General features: G+C 42.9%; 1 long non-coding RNA gene and 1 gene segment (V, D, J or C); both read left to right on the top strand.

Annotated features, from left to right (window-relative positions):
* The first annotated feature begins 1,662 nt into the window (after positions 1-1,662).
* Positions 1,663-13,179, top strand: LOC113588556 (uncharacterized). Of its 4 annotated transcripts, none has more exons than XR_004775714.2 (3): positions 1,663-1,765; positions 1,884-3,183; positions 13,076-13,179. It is a non-coding gene; the product is annotated as an uncharacterized LOC113588556 (long non-coding RNA). The 4 variants fall into 4 exon arrangements; XR_004775715.2 differs by lacking the exon at positions 13,076-13,179 and having other exon boundaries at positions 1,884-2,439; positions 2,527-3,905; XR_004775716.2 differs by lacking the exon at positions 13,076-13,179 and having other exon boundaries at positions 1,884-2,298; positions 2,527-3,902.
* Positions 13,180-16,603: 3,424 nt separating this feature from the next.
* LOC113588558 (immunoglobulin kappa variable 1-39-like) lies at positions 16,604-20,521 on the top strand. The segment is given in 3 exon segments: positions 16,604-16,798; positions 16,949-18,112; positions 18,312-20,521. Coding segments are annotated over 2 exon segments (384 nt in total).
* Positions 20,522-21,870: the final 1,349 nt, after the last annotated feature.

The raw sequence follows: 21,870 nt of genomic DNA, 5'->3' as shown, positions 1-21,870 counted from the left end.
AGGCCACCAACAGACAGGAAGTCTTTTCTCCTAAAGAGGCCCCACATCTACCAGCCAACTGGAGTGCAAGTGGTATAAATCACCATTACAGAACAGACAGTGAAGGGCTGCTTCTGAACTGTACTGACCACACCTACACCTCCACACTGAGGACACAAGATTATTAAAGCATTTACAATTAAATTGAACTCCCAAAGATGTAGAAGTGGAGGCTTTTGCTGACCTATAAGCAGTTGATCTGCAGGTGGAGCGTGTGAGACAGTGATGTCAGTGAAATAATGTAATAATAGAAATATCCTCCAAACTCACACTAAAATGCACAGAAGCTTTGGACAGAAACTGTTCGTTCATTCATTCATTGATTTGTTAAATATTATTTTTAGTCATGATCAAAATTTACTTAATTGAGAAATTCACTTAATTCATCTGCACATGGTGTACATAAAGTAACAATGTTCAGATTACAAATGGAGAAGTGAAACTAATCTCCCCACCCAGCTATATGCAAAACATGTGTGCAGTAAAACATCATTTTAGGCAGTAAAACAGAGAAAGAGAGAGAAAAAAAGGAGCTCAATATAAATAGATAGATAGAGAGAGAGAGAGAGAGAGAGAGAGAGAGAGAGGGAGAGAGAGACAGAGAGAGAAATTTAGAGAGAAAGACAGAGAGAGAGACAGAGAGAGACAGAGACAGACAGAGAGAGAGAGAGACAGAGAGAGAGAGAGAGAGAGAGAGAAAGACAGAGAGAGAGAGAGAGAGACAGACAGAGACAGAGAGACAGAGAGAGAGAGAGAGAGACAGAGACAGAGAGAGAAAGACAGAGAGACAGAGAGAGAGACAGAGAGAGAGAGAGAGACAGAGAGAGAAAGACAGAGAGAGAGAGACAGAGAGAGAAAGAGAGAGAGAGAGAGAGAGACAGAGAGAGAGAGAGACAGAGAGAGAGGGAGACAGAGACAGAGAGGTTCACAGGTTCAGAACCTTTCTTCACTGTGAAGTTTTGTCTCTCCTAGTATGCATACTCAGCATTTACTCTGGACTGCTATTTCCATGTACTCATCCCAGAGAGTTTTTTTAATTTTTTTTTTTTGTATAATCCCTGATTGTGAGACACATATTTCCTACCTGTGTGGTTTCGTCCTGTGCCTGTTCCTGATTGCCCTTTTGAAACATCTGCGTTGCTCTGGCCACTATATTGGGACTTTGACCTTTGTACTGTTTTTGTCCTGGACTTGCTCCGCTTTTAGTAAAGTGATATCGATAAACTCAGTCCGTGAGCATCTGAGTTTCTTTGATCCATTACAGTCACAGTGAAGCCTCTTTCACACTACATTGACCCCATGCTCACACACACACATACACACCTATCTCAGCTATATGTCAATAGTATTTCAAATGGACAATAATTATTAAAGTTAATGGATAATTAAAATTCATAATTAACATTTTTTAATTGTTCAATTACTTTTCCCATCTCTCTGTAAATTTAAAAAAGTTAAGTTCAATATTTAGTGGAGGCATTGCCATACAGAGTATTTGGTAGATGTGCATTAATACAAAGAGGCCACAGTGAGTATTTGGTAGATGTGTATTAATACAGAGAGGCCACTTTGCATTGTCAGTACATGCTTCAGTAGTCTGGGAGTGTTTAAAGTCCTGTGAGTTTAACACTTCATGACTGAGAGCTGCCTGCTCCAGCAAGTTCACTCACAGCAACCATGACTTTGAGCACCATCTTCATCTGCACACTGGCCCTCTGGACTCAACGTAGGATTTTAGTTAATGGGATGATTTAAATTAAACCGTTTAAATTCAATACATTATAAATGTTTTCCCTTTACCTCTGATCTTATTCTGTTTTCTCCATATATTTTCTTTTTTCCAGAATGCAGAGGTCAGGCAACTGTGACTCAGACCCCTGCAGAGAAATCTGCTCTTCCAGGAGACACAATCACCATCAACTGTAACAGTAACACTGCAGTTGACAATGACTGTAACAGCAGGTTTTATTGTGTGTACTGGTTTCATCAGAAACCTGGAGAAGCTCCTAAACGCCTGATCTACTGGGCTACTAACTTGCAGTCAGGAACTCCAGCTCATTTCAGTGGTAGTGGATCTGGATCTGACTTCACTCTGACCATCAGAGGAGTCCAGACTGACCATGCAGGAGATTACTACTGTCTAATGGATCATTACAACACTTTCAAAACCTCACCGTACACACTGTTAGAGAGTCGTACAAAACCTCCCTCAGTCAGACTGCACAGAGACTGCACTGCTGCAGCTGGGACCCACTGCAGGTGTTGAGAGGGAGGATGTGATACAGCACAACACACCACTCACTCACTTCTGAACACATTGCATATACAATTCTATGAGCTACAACTGCGTAGGAAATCTGGAGAAGCTCCTACACTTCACCCACCTTTTTTTTTGAGCAGGTAAAGATAAAACACTATAGTTATAACAATAACAACATTTTCTTGTTGATTATAATGGATGTACCTGATGTTTAATGACACCAACAGGCCAGTGAGAGTGTTGGCAGTAACCTCCACTGGTACCTACAGAAACCTGGAGAAGCTCCTAAACTCCTGATATATGATGCATCTACCCGTCAGTCTGGGATTCCAGATCGTTTCAGTGGTAGTGGATATGGTACAGAATTTACTCTAAAAATCACTGGAGTCCAGGCTGAAGATGCAGGAGATTACTACTGTCAGCAGGGTTACAGCTGGTTCACACAGTGTTAGAGTGCTGTACAAAAACCTCCCTCAGCTGTAGAGGAACTGCTCTGACTCAAACACAAACTGATCTGAGATCAGCTGCACAGCTGCTAAATCTGCACTCAACTCATCAACTCCAAATTACTACAGTACTGAACTGTTTGATCTTTTAAACTGTCATCACTGTGTAATAGATACTTACATCTCTACATATGTAGCAGGTTAATGTCTTTCCTTTAAACCAACCCCTGATAACATCCTGCTTCTACACTCAGGTTCTGGACAAAGGCAGTAATATATGAACACATCACTGTGGTGTATAAGGACAGGTGATCACTACCTAGTGAACTGGTCTGAGTTACTCTTGATTCTTTTAATCATTTTACTGCTGTTTTTAGCCTGGAGATCCTGGAAAAGCTGCTGAGGAAATACTGTGTTAAACTGTCCAGACAGCAACTGGTATGTGAATTTAATTCTTCCCTCTTTTTAGAATAAAAGAGTTCATTTAAAGTCTTGACAACTGAATTTCTGGGTCATTTACGGTGATGATGGGACAGACAGTGTGAAAATCTAGAATTACTGTTGAAGTGTAGCTGACTATACCACCCTGGGAATTTCAGCACAGGGAAAGTGCTATGCTAAGAAAAAAGGAATATAATTGAAACATGAAAAATTTATTTTATTAAAGTTGAAGAAATGAATGAATTTTATTTGGCTCTGCATAAAAATGTGAAAATATCAAACAATTAATAAAAACACTTACAAATTAAATTTTTAAACCAACATTAACTATGCAAGCAAAGGTCTTATGGATATCAACATTTTTATTTTTAAATTAATTATAAATTCACACATTTCTTGCACATTGTTCCTACTTGCTGCTAGAGTACTGTCCTAAACCAGCATTGTACTCTGAACTGTTCTGGCTGCTACCCGTGACTGCTATGTTCAGTATAGCATGTCACTGACTCCTATGCACAACCCACTTTACATATTCCCAATATTGCATACAGGTCAAAATAAATGCACTGTTCATTGTGTATTGGTCCTGTCCTGTATTTATTTATTGTATGACATTATTGCACTGTATTGTATTGTTTGCATTCATGTAGTGTGCTGTCTGTTGTATTTGTTGTGTTGCACCATGGTCCTGGAGGAACATTGTTTCGTTTTTGCTGTGTACTTGTATATAGCTGAAATAACAATAAAACCTTTTCGAACCTTTCAATTTAGTGAGAATTGTCTGCCACAGGATAAGGAAACAGGCAACCCATGGTGCAATACTGAGGCTGACCATGTGGGGTAGATTAATCCTATTGCAGGACCACATATGCACAGCAAATGCTCATAAATCTACAAACAGCACAGATTGAAGGGATTCCACCATCCAGAGGAGATAAACTCCCCACTAAATCAGTCAGCTCCTACTGTAATAATGGAAACAGTAGGGCATTAAAATAATTTATAGAAAAGCTATTTATAGAAAAAGTAAATTTACATTTACAGCATTTAGCAGACACTCTTATCCAGAGCAACTTAGAAAAGTGCTTTGTCGTTTACTCATAGAATATATCCAATTACAGTACAGTAGGTTAGAATTAAACAGACCAATGAACTAGAATACTGTAGAATACAGGGATGAATGCTGATACCTGGAAGTGCAAAATACATATAGTCTATCTTAGACAATGATAAGTGCTAAAACAATAAGTGCTCGAGTTTGTTAAACAACATAAACAGTGCCCTGCAATAAGCACTAAATTAGTCAGTCAATAAGGGAGCACTGTCAGTTGTCCTTTAAACATTCTGCAAATAGATGGGTCTTCAGTCGGCATCTGAAGACTGCAAGGGACTCTGCTGTCTGGACAGCAAATGGGAGTTCATTCCACGATCTTGGAGCCAGGACTCGATGCTTGTCATCAAGCCGAGCCGTACTTGAGGTTCGAAGTACTCGAGGTACGGATCGGGCTTTGACCATTGACCTCATGTATGAAGGGGCTGATCCATTTTTGGCTTTGTAGGCAAGCATCAAGGTTTTAAATCTGATGCGTGCAGCAACAGGGAGCCAATGAAGGGAGCGCAGCAGTAGAGTAACGTGTGAACTTCGGAAGATTGAAGAGCAGTCATGCTGCTGCATTCTGGACAAGCACCAGGGTAGCTTCCTGCAAGAGAAAGGGTCGAATCCTTCATATGTTACAAATGAGGAATCTGCAAGACCGGGTTAGATTAGAAACATGAGTAGAGAATGACAACTTGTTGTCCAAAGTTACGCCCAGGCTACGGGCAGCTTTGGGTGGTGATATTAGAGAGTTCTCAAAGGACAAAGTGAGGTCATGGTAAGGGTTGGGAGTACCTGGGATGAACAGAAACTCGGTTTTGCTGGGGTTGAGCTTGAAGTGGTGGGCTGGCATCCATCCAAGACGCGATGTCAGTCAAGCATGCTGAGATACGTCTGGAGACCTGCCTGTCAGAGCATGGAAAAGAAAGAAATAATTCAGTGTCATATATTGAGATATTCAAATCTGTCCTGCATGCACGCTTAAACAGTGTGATCCTGAGGATTTGTGCACAATAAGTCTGCTGGGCAAGGAGCAGGACATACAGACTCCCTCGACAGAGACAGACATTTCTTGAAAAAGATAGAAGACAAAGGCACTCACATAAACGGTGAACATGAATACACATACGACTAACATTAACACAGGCAACATGAATATTGTGAATATTAACACTAACATGAACATGATCAATAACTGACAACGAAGCACCCTCCCACAGTGTTTTAAGTACACACAGACACTAGCAGACTAAACCACGTGCAGGTGTGTGGCAAGTACAAAGGCGTGGTTACTAACAAGAGGATTAAGTCCCACTGTATGCAATCTGCTGTACCACATGATTAGTGGGGAGAGGATTAGTGGGGAGACGTGGCTCCCAACGCCTCCTTCCCAGGACTGTGAACCCCAGTCTACCGCACACACATAATGTACAAAAAACACATACAACAAATGGCAAAGCCTGATGCCCACCCAACCCAAGGCAGGCTAGGAGCTGCCAGCAAGGGAGACCTCAGTACTTGAGGGGGAAAGGGCGAAGTCCATGCCTCTACCAGGGCAGTCCAGTTATGCTCCACACAATGTGCCCATGCACCTGTAGACACACAAAAGGCATGAGTACACACAACAAATAGACACGCCTGTAGACACATGAGAGACAGGAACCACAGAAAACTCCGGTGCTGGGGAATGTTCTTTGCCCTACTGGACATGCAGAAGGGCACGTCTGCTCTGGATCCAGACGTGCTGCTCCAAACTATGATCCTCCTGTTGCCTGCCACCCAAGGAGAGCCCTCGAGGTAGTCCACCTCCTGGGCTTTGGACGGACCCATCCAGTACTCCTGGCCTTTCCTTGGAAGAGAGAGAACACATGCTATATCCTCACCAACCAAGAACCTCACCAGCTCCACCAAACTGCTTACACCGTGGTCCCCACTGATAACTTTGTTTAAGGTCCGTACATAAACCTGCTCTAAACACACTACCGTCTCCTCTCTTTACAGTGCCATAGTTTAGCTTCAGAGTTAGGGAACGATACAACCCCAAAGATGCTTGTTTTTCTTTTCTTTTTTGTAATGAAAGAAGTTATCAAAGATACTACATACATAAAATATACAATTAGAAATAAAGATAAATAAAGATAGAAAAATAAAGACAGAAACTAATTTTAAATAAGGAGAAAGTTATTTACATCCAACTGAGAGTTTTGTGCCGCGAAGTGAGCGTGTAAAGTGGATTCAGTGACCCCTTTAAACTATTTCAGACTTAAATCGTTATTGTTTATGCATTAGATACATGTAGACACTGTAGAATCATAGCAATTGGTTACAAAAATGTGTTTTAGGAGATATTTTTCATATTTTTGTACACTAAAAACACAGCATTTAATGCAACATCAAAGTCAAGATAATTTATCTAAAGACATATATAAATTGTGTTCTAGATGTATAATATAAGATTTTGATTATTTGTAACAGCCAATATTTTGATCTTCAGTATGCGAGTATTACAGTATGAGTGAACTGCACCGATAAGCTCCAGTGAGCCACCGATATTTCTGCCTTTTAAAATAAACCCAGCATGCAGATGAAGGCTTGTGGAGAGATATTTCTGAAACATATATGATTTTACTACTGAACGACACTTAAGGAACTTTCCATCGGTATAAATTTAAAGGTCTATAAGAACTTAGCAACGGTTATGATATAGGAAGATACTTAACAAAGTCTCAATCCTTCATATGTTGCAAAGGAGGAATCTGCAAGACCGGGTTAGATTAGAAACATGAGTTGAGAATGACAACTGGTTGTCCAAAGTTACGCCCAGGCTACGGGCAGCTTCGAATGGTGATACCAGGGAGTTCTCGAAGGAAACTGTGAGGTCATGGTAAGGGTTGGGAGTTGGGATGAACAGAAGCTCGGTTTTACTGGGGTTGAGCTTCAAGTGGTGGGCTGTCATCCATGATGCAATGTCAGTCAAGCATGCCGAGATACGTCTGGAGACCTGCATGTCAGAGGGTGGAAAAGAAAGAAATAATTGAGTGTCATCAGCATAGCAGTGTTAGGAGAAACCATGAGAAGATATTACATCACCAAGAGAATGAGTATACAAAGAGAAGAGAAGGGGGCCTAATACTGAGCCTTGTGGAACACCAGTGGAGAGACTAGATGGCTTGGATGTAGATCCTCTCCATGTCACCTGATAGGACCATCCCGCCAGATAGGACTGAAACCATCTCCAAGCAGAGCCAGTCACACCAAGCCTGGAGAGAACAGAGAGGAGAATGTTGTGGTTCACTGTTTCGAAGGCTGCTAAAAGGTCTAGAGGAATCAAAACAATACTTTGCAAGTTTGAGGGGGGAATCTGGGATGTTATAAAGTGAGCTAGAATAAGAGACAGGTGTTGCTTATCAGTACTCAGACAAGGGTGACCTAAGTCCGGACAGGGAAAGGCTACTGGGTTGGAACGATGCTGTCAGAGAGCTCCCCCATCCCCGCCCGATGGGCGGCTTCAGACGATCGACCCCGAGCTCCCCTCGGCCAACCCCGACAGCTAGGACTGGGCAATCCGAGAGAGAGGAGTGGAACTCAGTGAGGAGTGAATGGTCCAGTATACTCCCTGGCGGTTCTCATGACCTCTTCTCCAGTCCATACCCCTCCCAGTCAATGAGGTACTGCAACCGACCCTAGAATCTGTGAGAATCCAGGATCTCACGTACCAAATATGCAGGCTGACCCTCCACTTCCAGAAGAGCCGGCAGGGCAACAGGGGCAGGGTCCACCAAGAAGGGGCTATAGTGTACCGGCTTGAGTGACGAGATGTGAAACGTGGAGTTAATGCAGTATTTAGAAGGGAGCTGTACTCTATAGGAGACTGAGTTGACTCTCCTGAGCACCTTGAAGGGACCAACGTAGCATGGACTCAATTTTCGACAAGAGGGCCCCTTCGTCATGCCCCAAGTGGATATCCACACCTTCTGATTGGGATGGAACGTCGGTGCGGGCCGACGGTGACAGTTGGCGAACCTCTGTTGAGATGCCGTGTTGTAATGGAATGCAGGAAGTCCAGTGTAGGAAGGTCTGTAGGGGCATTGTCCCAGGTGAAGAAGGCCAGCTGAAAACCAAAGGCACACTGCAAAGGAGTCAGTCATGTAGATCAGTCATGTTCAAGGGAATTGCGTGCATACTCTGCTCACGGTAAGTATTGGGACCAGTCAGAATGTGTGCTTCAATACTGTCTGAGGAATCTTCCCACTTCCTGATTTGTCTGACAGCAACAGAATCCACGAGGGCTGTAAAAGCCTCCGACCGTTCCTCCCATGACACTAACAAAGGCAAAGTAAGCTGGTTATGTTTAAAGAAGAATACAGAAGTTCTTAATGGTGTTGTACTCCTTGCCTCCCTCCTCCTGGGTAGTTTGGGACCTCATACGTGGAAATGACCCTTCTCGCTACAATAGAGGCATAGACCCAGGGAGACACGTCCAGTGAAGTCCCCAAGCCGATGCAAGTGGGTTGCTCATGCCTCACCCCCTGGGAACGAGCTAGATGATTCTCCAGTGGTTTCTGCCTGTACTGTGGCGCTAATGGTCACTTCCGCAATCGCTGCCCTGTCCATCCCCGTCAAGAGAACGAGAAGACTTCTACATTTAGCACACACATAAGAATGTCTTCTTTACTGTATATTAATCGACAGCTTACACTACTTGTAGTTCTGTCTTTCAATGGTAACAGAGTTTCTCTCTCTGCCTTGGTGGATTCTGGAGCAGCTGGGAATTTTTCGGAGGTCGGGTTAGCTATACAACTAATTAACATTTAGCAGGAGATCTAATGCAATTTTAGGGATTCCTAAAATTGCCTAAGATCTCCCGCTACATGTTAATTCCCTTAATGGCCAACCCATAGGAGAAGGTGTAGTCACATACAAAACTGTCCCAGTCACACTTAAGATCAGCCTATCTCACTGTGAGTCAATCCAATTTTTGCTTTTATCCATGTCCCATGACTCCATTATATTGGGCTTTCCCTGGTTGTCTACCCATGACCCTAGTATCTCTTGGTCTACTGCTGAACTGCAGTCATGGAGTAAGCACTGCTTTCAGAACTGCATGTCTTTGCCAGTCTTCTCCACTACTGTCAAGAGCCCAGATACCACATCACTCCAATCTATCCCTCTGCTCTATAGGCTCTTCTCGGGTGTATTCAGTAAGGTTAAGGCCACTGAACCCCCATCTCATCGAGCTTGGGACTGTGCAGTGGAAATCCTTCCTGGGGCTTCCCTACCACAAAGAGAGCTAAACCTACCCACTTTCCCAGCCTGAGGAGGCAGCTATGGAGGCGTTTGTTGCGGAGGCCCTGCAACATGGCTTCGTTTGTCCTGCCACCTCTCCAGTTGATGCTGGTTTCTTCTTCGTAGAGAAAAGGAGTGCGATTAAGGCCATGCATTGAGTACCGGGCCCTAAATGAAGTGACCATCAAGTACTCCTACCCACTCCTCCTTATTACTTTGATGCATGAACGCCCGCTAGGAGCTACAATCTTCCCCAAATTGGACTTGCATAGTGCTTACATGATGAGTGGAAGACAGCCTTCATAACAACATGTGGCCACCTAGTAATGCCTTGTGGGTTGTCTAATAGTCCCTCAGTTTTTTAGGCTTTCATGGATGAAGTCTTTCAGGATATGGTAGGCAAATTCATGATTGTGTACATAGATGACATCCAGGTGTTTTCTCAGTCTAAAGCGGAGCATGTTGATCATGTAACGGCTGCCCTGGAACGTCTTAGACAACATCACCTGTATACTAAGGCCAAGAAGTGCGAGTTCGACAGGGACTGCGTCACCTTTCTAGGGTGTACCATCAAACCAGGAGTTCTCTCCATGGATCCGGATAAAGTGACTGCAGTCCAGAATTGGCTTAAACCCTCCACCATCAAGGAGTTGCAATGATTCACAACAACTGTATGATACACAACAACTGTATGATACACAACAACTGTAGATATGGTATTATACAAAATGGATCTGTACATTCTGTAGATTGTGTACATATATACCCAACCATATACATTGTACATTGTGTATATAATCATAATATACATATATTGTACATACATTGTTAATATATTTTGTACATACATAGAATATATATATTTATCTGTATATATATATTTTTTTCTCTATGCACCCCTGGTTCTCTTCCTCAGTTTGGACAGAGCACTCTCCACCATTTCACTGCGTGTTATACTGTGTATGACTATGTATGTGATGAATAAACCGAACTTGAAATTGAACTTGAACTTGAACTTGATTCTTGGGTTTCGCCAACATGATTTGGTGACATTGCAGCTCCCCTTACTGACCTCCTCAAGAAACAAGATAAACAGAAGCTTCAGTAGACCATGGCTGTGGATCAGGCCTTCCTGACTTTAAAGGGGGACTTTGTTATGGCACCTTTACTCCGTCAGCCCAACCCTTCTCTTCCCTTAATAGTGGAGGTTGATGCTTCAGATGTAGGAGTGGGAGCTGTCCTGTCACAGAGATAAGGCACACCACCTCGTATATAATCCTGTGCATTCTACTCCAAGAAACTACAACCAGCTGAGAAGAACTATGATGTAGGAAACCGGCAACTTCTCGTGGTCACACTTGCCCTAGAACAATGGAAACACTGCTTGGTGTACACCGACCATCAAAAGCTAGAGTAGCTACAGTCAGCTCGACGACTCAACCCAAGACAAGCCAGGTGGTCATTGTTCTTCTCCTGGTTTCGCTTCAGTTTTATACAGACCTGGTTCCAAGAATCAGAAGGCTGATGCTTTGTTACACATCTATGACAAGGGAGAGACCAACCAGAATCCAGAACCCATCCTGCCTGACAGCTGCTTCCTAGCTCCTATACGGTGGGTTGTATAAGATGACCTGGAGGTTGCTCTGAAGGATGGACATATCCCAGAGGGATGCCCCCCGACAAGCAATACATTCCAGCTTCCGTCAGAGGAACATTACTAGAATGGGCTCATATGACTTTATGCAATGGGCCTTCCCTTCCTGACAACATGCGTGATTATATAATGTCTTGTGTGGTCTGTGCCCAGTCACTCATACCTTGCACTCTCCCTGCTGGAGAGTTACAGCCCTTGCCTGTGCCACAACACCCCTGGATCCACATCGCAGTGGACTTCATCACAGACTTGCGTGCATCTGAGGGATACTTGGTCATAATGGTAGTGGTAGACAGGTTTTCCAAAATATGTCATCTCATTCTTTTTCCCCATTTGCCTACAACCTTAGAAACAGCTGATGCCATTTTTCACTTATTTATTTTGCATATTTGGTCTACCAGAGGCAATATTATCTGATCGTGGTTCCCAATTTACATCACAGGTATGGAGACAGATTCATAGTTATGGCTAACTTTCTACAAAACTCTCCTCTGGTCACCATTCCCAAGTCTAATGGGGAGGTCGAATGTGTGAACCAAAAGGTTGGAAGGTTCCTTCGCCAGTAATGTGCCTCCCAAACTGACTCACACAAATACCTCCCCTGGGTGGAATACACTCACAATTCACTCACTCACTCTTCCACTTGGCTCACTCCTTTCCAGTGTGTCTACAGTTATCAGCCAGCCCTTTTGCCATGGGATGACTCCCCTACTGACATACAGGCTTTAGATCAGTAGTTCCAACAGAGCCCTCAGACATGGGAGGTCACCTATGTCCACTTACAGAGGGCATTGCACACCTGACAAGAATTTGCAAATCACCACCATAATTCTACCCTTCAACAACAATCTGGTCAGACAGAGGGTCTGGGTCGTGACTCGGACTACCCAGTAGGAAACTGGTACATCGGTCCATTCAGGGTACTCCGGCAGGTCAACCCTGTATCCTACAAGCTGCAGCTTCCCACAAGGTACCAAATGAATTCCACCTTTCATGTGTCCCTGTTGAAGCCTGTGCATTATAATCCTGTGTCCGCAGCCACAAACCCTCCTGCCCCAGTGTAGATCGATACGGAGCCAGCCTATGCTGTCCGTGAGTTGTTTGATTCCCGGAGATGTGATGGAACCCTTTAGTATTTCGTCGACTGGGAGCATTATGGACCTGAGGAATAATCATGGGTTCCCAGGGGTGACATCCTGGATTCCTCTTTACTAGCTGACTTCCATGCTGCTCACCCAGATCTTCCAGGCCCTCAGGGCCATTGTAGACCCAGGACTCCCCGTTCTAGCATGTCTGGAGCTGCATGTCAAGTGGGGGGTACTGTTACGAACCCCAGGAACCACACACAGCCCTGCACTGCCATGCACACTCCCCCCGAATGATTCACCAGAGTTCTAGCATGAACCTGATCCTCATTTTCCTCATTACTGCCTCCTTTATAAGCTTCCCTCCCCTGCATTCACATCGTAAAGTATTGCTACTCCATGGAGCATACAGAGCATTCTAGCATCTTGTTTGTCTTCCTGGTTTCCTACTTCTGCCTGTTTTATAGACCTCATCTCCTGCCTGACCCTTGGAGACACCCCCTGGATTCTGCCCCATGTTACCAACCTTAGAACAGCTTGACCATGAATACCTGCCTGACCCCCATGGATCTGTTTGATTTCACAATTAAAACCTCTTGCAATTGGATCCTATTCCTTGTGTATATGTTCAAATGCTGCACATGCAGCTTTGATGCGTAAAAACATACATGTAAATGCGGTCGGTACATTTTTGTTTATTGTGGTTTATTTGCCATTTAACCCCAATTCATCATTTTTTCATTTCTGTCATTGACTCTACCTAAACAGGGTCGAAACATTTGTTTCAGCAACATGGAACTCAAGGTGTTTCAGGACCCTGGACAGCTCCCAAAACAGAGCTAATGAGACCCAGGTGAAGCTCATCAGAGTGACACTCCTGAACTCACCCAATCCACTGATCTCCAATCAGCCCAGAGACAGATGAAGAGCCAGGTGTCCTGAGGGAGGAATTGCCGTTGTCATACATTACTCATCTTCTTCTCAGAAACAGAGACCCAGTGATATCCAAATGTGAAAAAAACTCAATGAAGATGCAGATTTACAAAACACATCAGACATTTACCCACAACTGGCCAATTATACAGAGTTTTTCTGATTTATATGTCTGTGTTTACAATATGTCCTACAAAGTATTGCACAGAAATAGCACAGGTCACATTGCACAACACTGAAACAAACAAGAAGAAATAATAAATACCTCATTAGAAAAGCCTGCTGATCATGTAGTTAAAACAGAGGTAAGCTTCTCCATGTTTAGTTTTGAGTGAGCAATGACAACTACATATTTATTTTGCCCATTGAAGATCAGCCTGTGATATACAGTAAAAGATCATTTCTTTAAATTAGTGTGTTCTCTATCATCTGAGGTCTGTGCATTGGGAGAATCAACAGCCAGGACTCCTTGTATTTACTACCATGTTTATTCATATACAGAAAGGCCCAAAGGTGTAAACGTGAGCTTAAACTACTATATACAGCTAACTATGCCTAGTACATTCTAACCTTTACTATGGATATATTCAGAAGTAGACAAAGCTGCATTTTACTAAAATTAATAAACTAAATAAGATTCTGTTTGGGTGATATTATGTGTCCATTTACTTATCCATAACATTAACAACAGAAAACCAAACATTTTCAAAATATTTGTTATCTAAAAGTCGATAGGCTAATAGCTCAATAGACTGTAATATGCATTTTAGCAAAATAAATGGGATTTGCTAGGTTCATTTCAATTTATTTAACTGTGCTTGTACATTGTTTTGATCATTGTTCCAGCTGGCAAACTCATGACATCACAGGGTCTGTCCAACAGAACAGATCAAACTGAGCTAAGCTTCAGCTTCATCTTACCACAGAGCAGTTTTGTGTCAAAGCTGAAGTTGGTAGAGTAACTAAGGAGGACTTAATATCATCTTCTTTTGTGGAACCCAAAATGTCCAAAATGAGCTGGGAGGGTCTCAGTAAGCCTGGATTATGGAGGTACTGTCATGCAGCCCTCATGCTTCTTGCACAGTTTGCCTAATCATTCATGTAGGGCTCGTTTTATAATAAACTGCAGTTGGATCTTCACAGTGACTCTGGGTCAATGTTGTTACAGGGATGTAACCTGCTATGGGCAGAGAAGATCTCACCATGGAAGAGCAGATGAGTAGCAGCCTGTGTAGAGTAGAGAGACTTGCTGTCTACTATGGACAGTCTTAGTGGAATGGAAAAGTTGAATAAGGAGAGTTTGGTACGTGGACCTGATATACTGTGAACCTCAAACACTGTTTACTCCTGTTTCAAATGCAAATCGCATATAAGACAAACAAGGCGGTAAAATGAGCCTGTTCCAAAATCCTAGAATATTTCACAAAAGTCTTGACTCATTAATATTCATTCCCCTAAAACTTGTATAAACCAGCCCACATTCTAGCCAAAGTGCTATTACCATGGACCGGAACAGTCAAACCTTCAGCAGTTCTGCAGGTATTGTGAAGAACAAAACAATGACAGGGAATAACAATGAAAATGCCAGATTACATACAAAAATGTACCATTCCAGGCTGTGAAGATGATGTCATACTCTTCCGAAGGAACCACACTGTTAATGGGCTTTGTTGTTTTCATATTTAACTGCAGCCCAGACAACTTTAACTTAAATGTGTTAGTTTACTCTGCAGATTTGACTTCAGAGAATTTTTCAAACATTTACATTTTTGGCATTTAAAAATATAAATGTGTGAGTGATTTACAAAAGGGCTTTGTCATCTAGTCATAGAACGTATCCTATCCAGTACAATATGGAGCAGCTCCACCCAGTGTTTGACACTGAAGAGAGAGGCAGTTCCAATTTCAAAGTTCAAAGTTCAAAGAGGCTTTATTGTCATTTCAGCTATATACAAGTACACAACAAAAACGAGACAATGTTCCTCCAGGACCATGGTGCAGCACAGTGCAACAGACAACATGCTATACAAGTGCAAAAAATCCAATATAGCGCAAAATGTCATAAACATTAAATAAATACTAATAAATACAGGACAGGACAAATACAAAATGAGTAGACAGTGCAATTATTTAGTCCAGTACACAGTACTGGGAATATGTAAAGTGAGTTGTGCATAGGAGTCAGTGACATGCTATACAGAACATAGCAGTCACCGGTAGCAGCCAGAACAGTTCAGAGTACAGTGCTGGTTTAGTACAGTACTCTAGCAGCAAGTAGGATAATGTGCAAGACTGCAACAGGAGTGCATAGTTTATTTGTGTGAGGTTTGACTTCAGCACTAGTGCGATGCAAAACAATGTGTGAGAGTGTGTATGGATATGTATGTATGTATGTGTGTGTGTATGTATGTATGTACGTATGTATGTGTGTGTGTGTGTGTGTGTGTGTGTGTGTGTGTGTGTGTGTGTGTGTGTGTGTGTGTGTGTGTGTGACTGTGTATAAGCATGTGTGTATGTGTGTGTGTATAAAGTGCCCATTTTTGGAATCTGAATTGGGATTGGAGTTAGCCAGAGTTCAGGAGTCTAATGGGAAGAAGCTGTTGCACAGTCTGGAGGTGCAGGACCGGATGCTGCAGTACCTTTTTCCAGATGGCAAAAGGGTGAACAGTTCGTGTGAGGGGAGTGTAGCAGGCTATGGTGGTGGTATACATGGAGGTCTGTTGATTCCATGTATTTGTGGTTTATGTTGCAGGAAAAATGTGGTAGAGACGACAGATAGTAGAACAATAGCACCATTTATCGGACCTGGAGTGGCCGCTGCGCGCTACAGCGCCGCCATCTTGGATTTAGCATTTTATTGGCATCACGATCTCAACCACAACCTGTAAGCAGCCAGCCCTGCTGTGTGATACTTTTACATATTTTGTTGCTTGAAGTCCTATAATCTTAAGTATACAGTTTCATAGTGAGCTGACAACTTTAATTTACTTCATGTTGTTATCAAGATCAAAAGTAAATAGCTAGTATTAGTGATGTTAGTTACTAGCATAGCTAACTAAATAGCAATGACCACCTACCTTATTTACACAGAGGTTCATTTTATTTTCCTTCCTGTGCTTCATTCAAAGAAGCCTGTGCTGTTATTTAAATCTACAATAGAAGATGATTCTGTCATTTCCTCTGTCAGGTTAATTTTTATTTCATTTTTAATCAACAAGACAACTCAGAAGATAACTAATTTGGTTGTTAGAAATTACTACAGCCAATCAGCGCAAAGCTCATTGAAATATTCATGAGCCCATCAAAAAAGGGAAAACAGAATGTTTCATTCTTGGGCCACAGTGTGAGAGGGGGCACTTAGAGCTGTAATGTTCATACTGGGAGGGAGGGGAGAGGAAACTTTGCATGTGCAGCACCTGCTTCAGTGCTCTGGGAGTGTTTATAGTTCTGTGAGTTTAACACTTCATGACTGAGAGCTGCCTGCCCCAGAAACTTCACCTACAGCAACCATGACTTTGATCCCCATCTTCATCTGCACACTGGCCCTCTGGACTCAAGGTAACTCATGGCTTTACCTCTGTGGTGAACTATCCATGTGACACAGATCTACTATTCTTATTTTAAATGCACTATTCACAGATTTAGAGTAACACATTAAAGTATCTGTGCAGCTAAATGTTTTGTGTTTTGTATTAATTTCTTCCTCAGGATCCAGAGGTCAGGTGACAGTGACTCAGACTCCTGCAGTGAAATCTGCTCTTCTAGGAGACACAGTCACCATCAGCTGTAGATCTAGTCCACCAGTGAACACTGATGCTGGAAATGAGCTTCTAGCCTGGTACCTGCAGAAACCTGGAGAAGCTACTAAACGCCTGTTTTACCATGTTCACAAGTTACAGTCAGGAACTCCAGCTCGTTTCAGAAGCAGTGGATCTGGATCTGACTTCACTCTGACCATCACTGGAATCCAGACTGAAGATGCAGGAGATTATTACTGTCAGAGTGAACACTGGGTCAATGCCATGGTCTTCACACAGTGTTAGAGAGTCGTACAAAAACCTCCCTCAGTCAGGCTGCACAGAGACTGCACAGCTGCAGCTGGGACCTACTGCAGGTGTTGAGGGGGAGGATGTGATACAAGGCAAGGCAAGTTTATTTATATAGCACATCATAGACAATGGCAATTTAAAATGCTTCACAAAAGACTATTACATAACAACCTTATCACATCCTGAGATCTATCACGTTAGGACGGTAAAACAAGAAAGAGATTACATAGATAAATAAAACTGATGCAAAGGGAAAATATAATACAATTAAAAATAAGTTATTTATTAAAACAAACCACAAAAGGAAAGGTGTCAAGAAGAAAGATCTAAATACACTAGGAACTGGCACGGAACGCTTGCCTCTCACGAGTCACGTGGTTTGGCCTTAATTCCTCTCTTAATTCCACAGCACTGCAGCAGATCTGACAGGTATCAGCTCACAGGCAGAGTGACAGTGATGAGTAACAGTGTTCAGACACTACATGAGATCCAGGTGTCATCAACACCAACATGAGCTCAGTTATGTCATGACTCATTAAATGTAGAAAAATCATGAGTGAAAGTGACTGCAGCACATAAGAGGGGATGACTGAGAGCTCTAAGAGGACAGATTTTATCATTCATCTGATAAACACTCACACTAGTTCTGTGGTAAAAAAAACAGATGTGTTGTTTGCATATGTGAGCTGCCTCACTGCTCCACACACTTTAAGAGCTGTAGTGGTGATCAGAGAGTGTTCAGTCCTTTAACACACACTGACACACAGCACAATGATGATGTCACTCATTCTACTGCTGGGGACCCTGGGACTCCTCACTCAGGGTGAGACAAACTGAAAACTTTTTCATTTTTCTTAATTTTGGATGTCCATTATTTATTGTTTGCAATTTATTTGAACTGTTATTTGTTCTTTTTATTTTCAGAGTTACAATGTTTTTATTAGGACTTATTTTGATTTTATTTAAAACCTTTTTTCAAATTTAAATGTTATTTATTTATTTCAATGATTGTTTATTTTTAGAATCCTTTGGGGAGATAATTCTGACTCAGTCTCCACATTCTCAGTCAGTTACACCAGGACCGTAACGATTCCCACAGGAACAGGCGAGAGGCAGAATACATGTGCAGGGGGCAGTTTATTAACGGAGGAAAAACACAATCACTGAGGGCAAAATAACAGGGGCAAGGAGAAAACACTGAGGCAAAATGATACCCAAACTAAGCAAATGGAAAAGCAACGGTGAACCAATGAGCATAATTTAAACATGACAGAACTAACGTAACTCCGCGTGGTGCGGAGACATGTGGAGTTTTCTTCTTCCACCCCAGGAATGGGCAGGCCCAGGGGCGCGACTGCGGCATTCAACGGCGAGTCTGGAAGGTCCAGAGGCACAGCTAAGGCATTCAGCGGCGGGCCCGTGAGGCCCAAAGGTGGTGCTGCACTGGTCAGCGGTGCTGCACTGGTCAGCAGTGCTGTACTGGTCAGCAGTGCTGCAGGGTTCGGAGGTGTCTCTGTGCCGTTCAGCGTTGCTGCGGCGGTCAGCAGCGGGGGGTCCAGGAGGTCTGGAGGCGCGGCTGCACCGGTCATCGGTGCTGCAGGAAGGTCTGGGGGCGCACCTACAGGTACAGACTCAGCACAAGAAACAGGAACAGGTTGAGACCTCTTGGGTAGTGAGAACAGGCCAGATGGCCACCACTAGGCCGGGAACAGGAACAGGACTGGCGGCATCCACTCCACCGGGGACTGGGTCTGGACGGGTGGCGTCTCTTGTGCCAGGGACTGGAACAGGAACTGGCCAGGCGGAGTCATCTCTCACGGTGGGGACCGGAGCTGGCCGGGTGGTGTCATCTCTCGCACCGGGGACAGGATCAGGCTCGGCGGCGTTTCTCATGCGGGAGGCAGGGGCTGGATCCGGCTGGGTTTCTCTCGCACCAGGGGCTGGATCCGGCCAGTTGACGAACACCATGCCGGAGATTACGACTGTTCCTCCTCACAGGAGGCAGGGACTGGCTGGGCAGCTGAGAGGGGAGTAGCTATAGAAGGCAGGTTCGGTAGGGTTGTAGCAAACTGTGCTGTTAACAGCTGGAAGAAACCTTCCACAGTTCTAGCCTCCTGAGCTCTGTGCTGAAATATTATCTCTGCCCACTCCAGTGCTTTACCCCGAAGAAAGGTCTTTATGAACAGCACCTTCACAAGTTCAGGGGGTTTAGGGCAGGTCAGGCACTGGAGATAGTTGCGGCACTGCATAATGAATCTCCCTACTGACTTGTCCTCCCCGTCATGCTCACTCGGAGTCACCATAAGTGAGGGAAATACCAGTGGCTTGATATAAGCAAGCTCCCCCTCTGGGAGTAATCCAGTGTCCCTCATAGCATGGCATGACGGTTGCTGAACTCAAGATGACGGAACACGATGCGACGGATCGAAGCCCTCCTGCTGCATTCTCTTAGTTGGGTTTGGTTGTTCTGTAAAGATTCCCATAGGAACAGGCGAGATGCAGAATGCATGTGCAGGGGGCAGTTTATTAACGGAGGAAAAACACAATCACTGAAGGCAAAATAACGGGCAAGGAGAAAACACTGAGGCAAAATGATACACAAACTAATCAAACGGAAAAGCAACAGGAAACCCACGAGCATAATTTATACAGGACAGTACTAACGTAACTTACCAAAATAACCAACAAACTAGAAAACAAAACACGCAACAAAACTAAGGAGCAGAACCAGGCACTGCAGGAAAACAGACAACAGGGAAACCATGACAACAGGAATACCAGGATGGCAGCCACTCCTGACAAGGACAGATTGATACTATCAGTTGCAGGGCCAGTCTGGGTATTAGCAATTACCTCCACTGGTACCTACAGAAACCTGGAGAAGCTCCTAAACTCCTAATCCATTATTCATCTACCTGTCAGTCTGGGATTCCAGATATATAAATGTTTTATTTTTGTGTGTTCTGGTAAGTAGGGAGTGGCTGCCATTGTGTTTGGAGCCTGGGTTATTTTATATGTTTTCTCTTATTGAGTTACTGTAGTCTTGTGTATTTATTTTGTCTGTGTTTTCACTTATGGAGTTTATGTAGTCTTATGTGTTTATTTCGTCCTGTACAGGTTTAGTCAGCATCTTTATTTTCTAGTGTGGGTTAGTACCAGTGTTAGACTTTGAACTGTGTTTATTAGATGTTGGATATTTTGTTCATATAATACACTGGCACACCTTGAACTATGATGGTCTTCTCTGAGGTTTCTTTAACTTACATTCTTAACACAAAGCTCTTGTTACAGTCTTAAGCCTAGATGAGGTTGTAACATTGAAATAGTGAAATTGATGGCATTAGATGATACTTTTTATCCACAGCAACTTATAATTATGACTGAATACAACCAGAGAAGTTGAGGGTTAAGTGCTTTGCTTAGGGACCCAACAGCAGGGCTTGAACTAGCAACACTGCAATTAAAAGTTGAGCACCTTAAGCACTGAGCTACCACCACCCCCACCAATTAACACAGATTTTTAAGATGCTGTCAATGAGACTTCACTAAGCCGTTTTATCAGAGGATGGTTTTGATCCATCAGCCTCTGGGTTATGGTCCCAGCACACTTCCACTGCACCACTCTGCTCTACTGCTAATAGAGAAATAATAAATTACCTACAAACTCACACTGAAATGGACAGAAGTGTTCAAGTATATGAGAGTTCATACATTCATTCATTCATTTCTTTATTTGCTAAATACAATTCATTATCTAAACTTACTTAGTAGAGAATATAATTTCTATCCAATACTGATAGTTTTATTGGTAATTATTTCCTTTGCCTGTGTACATAATGTTCAGATAAAAAATGAAGAACTGAAACTATTCTCTAGTAATGTCAATACCAGTCAGAGTGAAAGAGAGCGAGAGCAGTGGGGTGAAACAGAATTTGTTTACAACCCTGAGAAACCTGCTCCTTCCCAGAATAGAACAACACTTTTTGCAGATGTTCAGCTTTCATTAGCCCAACTTACTCAAGCACAACACAATCCAGTACAACACACTCCTTACAACACACCCCAGTGCAAAGAATCTTACAGTGCAGATAATGAATATTAAAATGATACAAGAACAGACCAAGTTCAAAATGAAGCTTTATTGCAGTGATAGTGACCCAAAAATCAAAATGCAGCACTAAGAGTCAGTGAGCTGCTGTGGCTGTAACAGCAATTCTGTTCTTCTACACTCGTCAGAACACTCTCCTTCACGACTGAGAGCACCACACCACATACACACACACGTTTATAAATATTTACATAAAATATACTAGATACCTCTTATTAATCATTCTCTTTTAATCTGTTCATCAGTTCCAGTTATCCAATAATCAGCACACTGTACCATAGTTTTGACATTTAAGAGCATCTATATACTACATTATTTTATAAAGTTTAAAGTTATCTAGTATGGTTCGTTCTGTTACAATATAATTTTGTAAGAGTTATTCAGTGGAGTCATTACTTCAGACAGGGACCACAGAGTGTATTTGGTAGATGTGTATTTTTAGATGTCTATTAATACAGAGAGGCCACAGAGTG

Source organism: Electrophorus electricus, chromosome 4 (genome assembly GCF_041902795.1).
Source record: "Electrophorus electricus isolate QZ-2024a chromosome 4, ASM4190279v1, whole genome shotgun sequence".
Taxonomy (NCBI): Eukaryota; Metazoa; Chordata; class Actinopteri; order Gymnotiformes; family Gymnotidae; genus Electrophorus; species Electrophorus electricus.
Note: the sequence above shows the minus strand (reverse complement) of the source record. Positions and strands in the feature narration are given on the sequence as shown.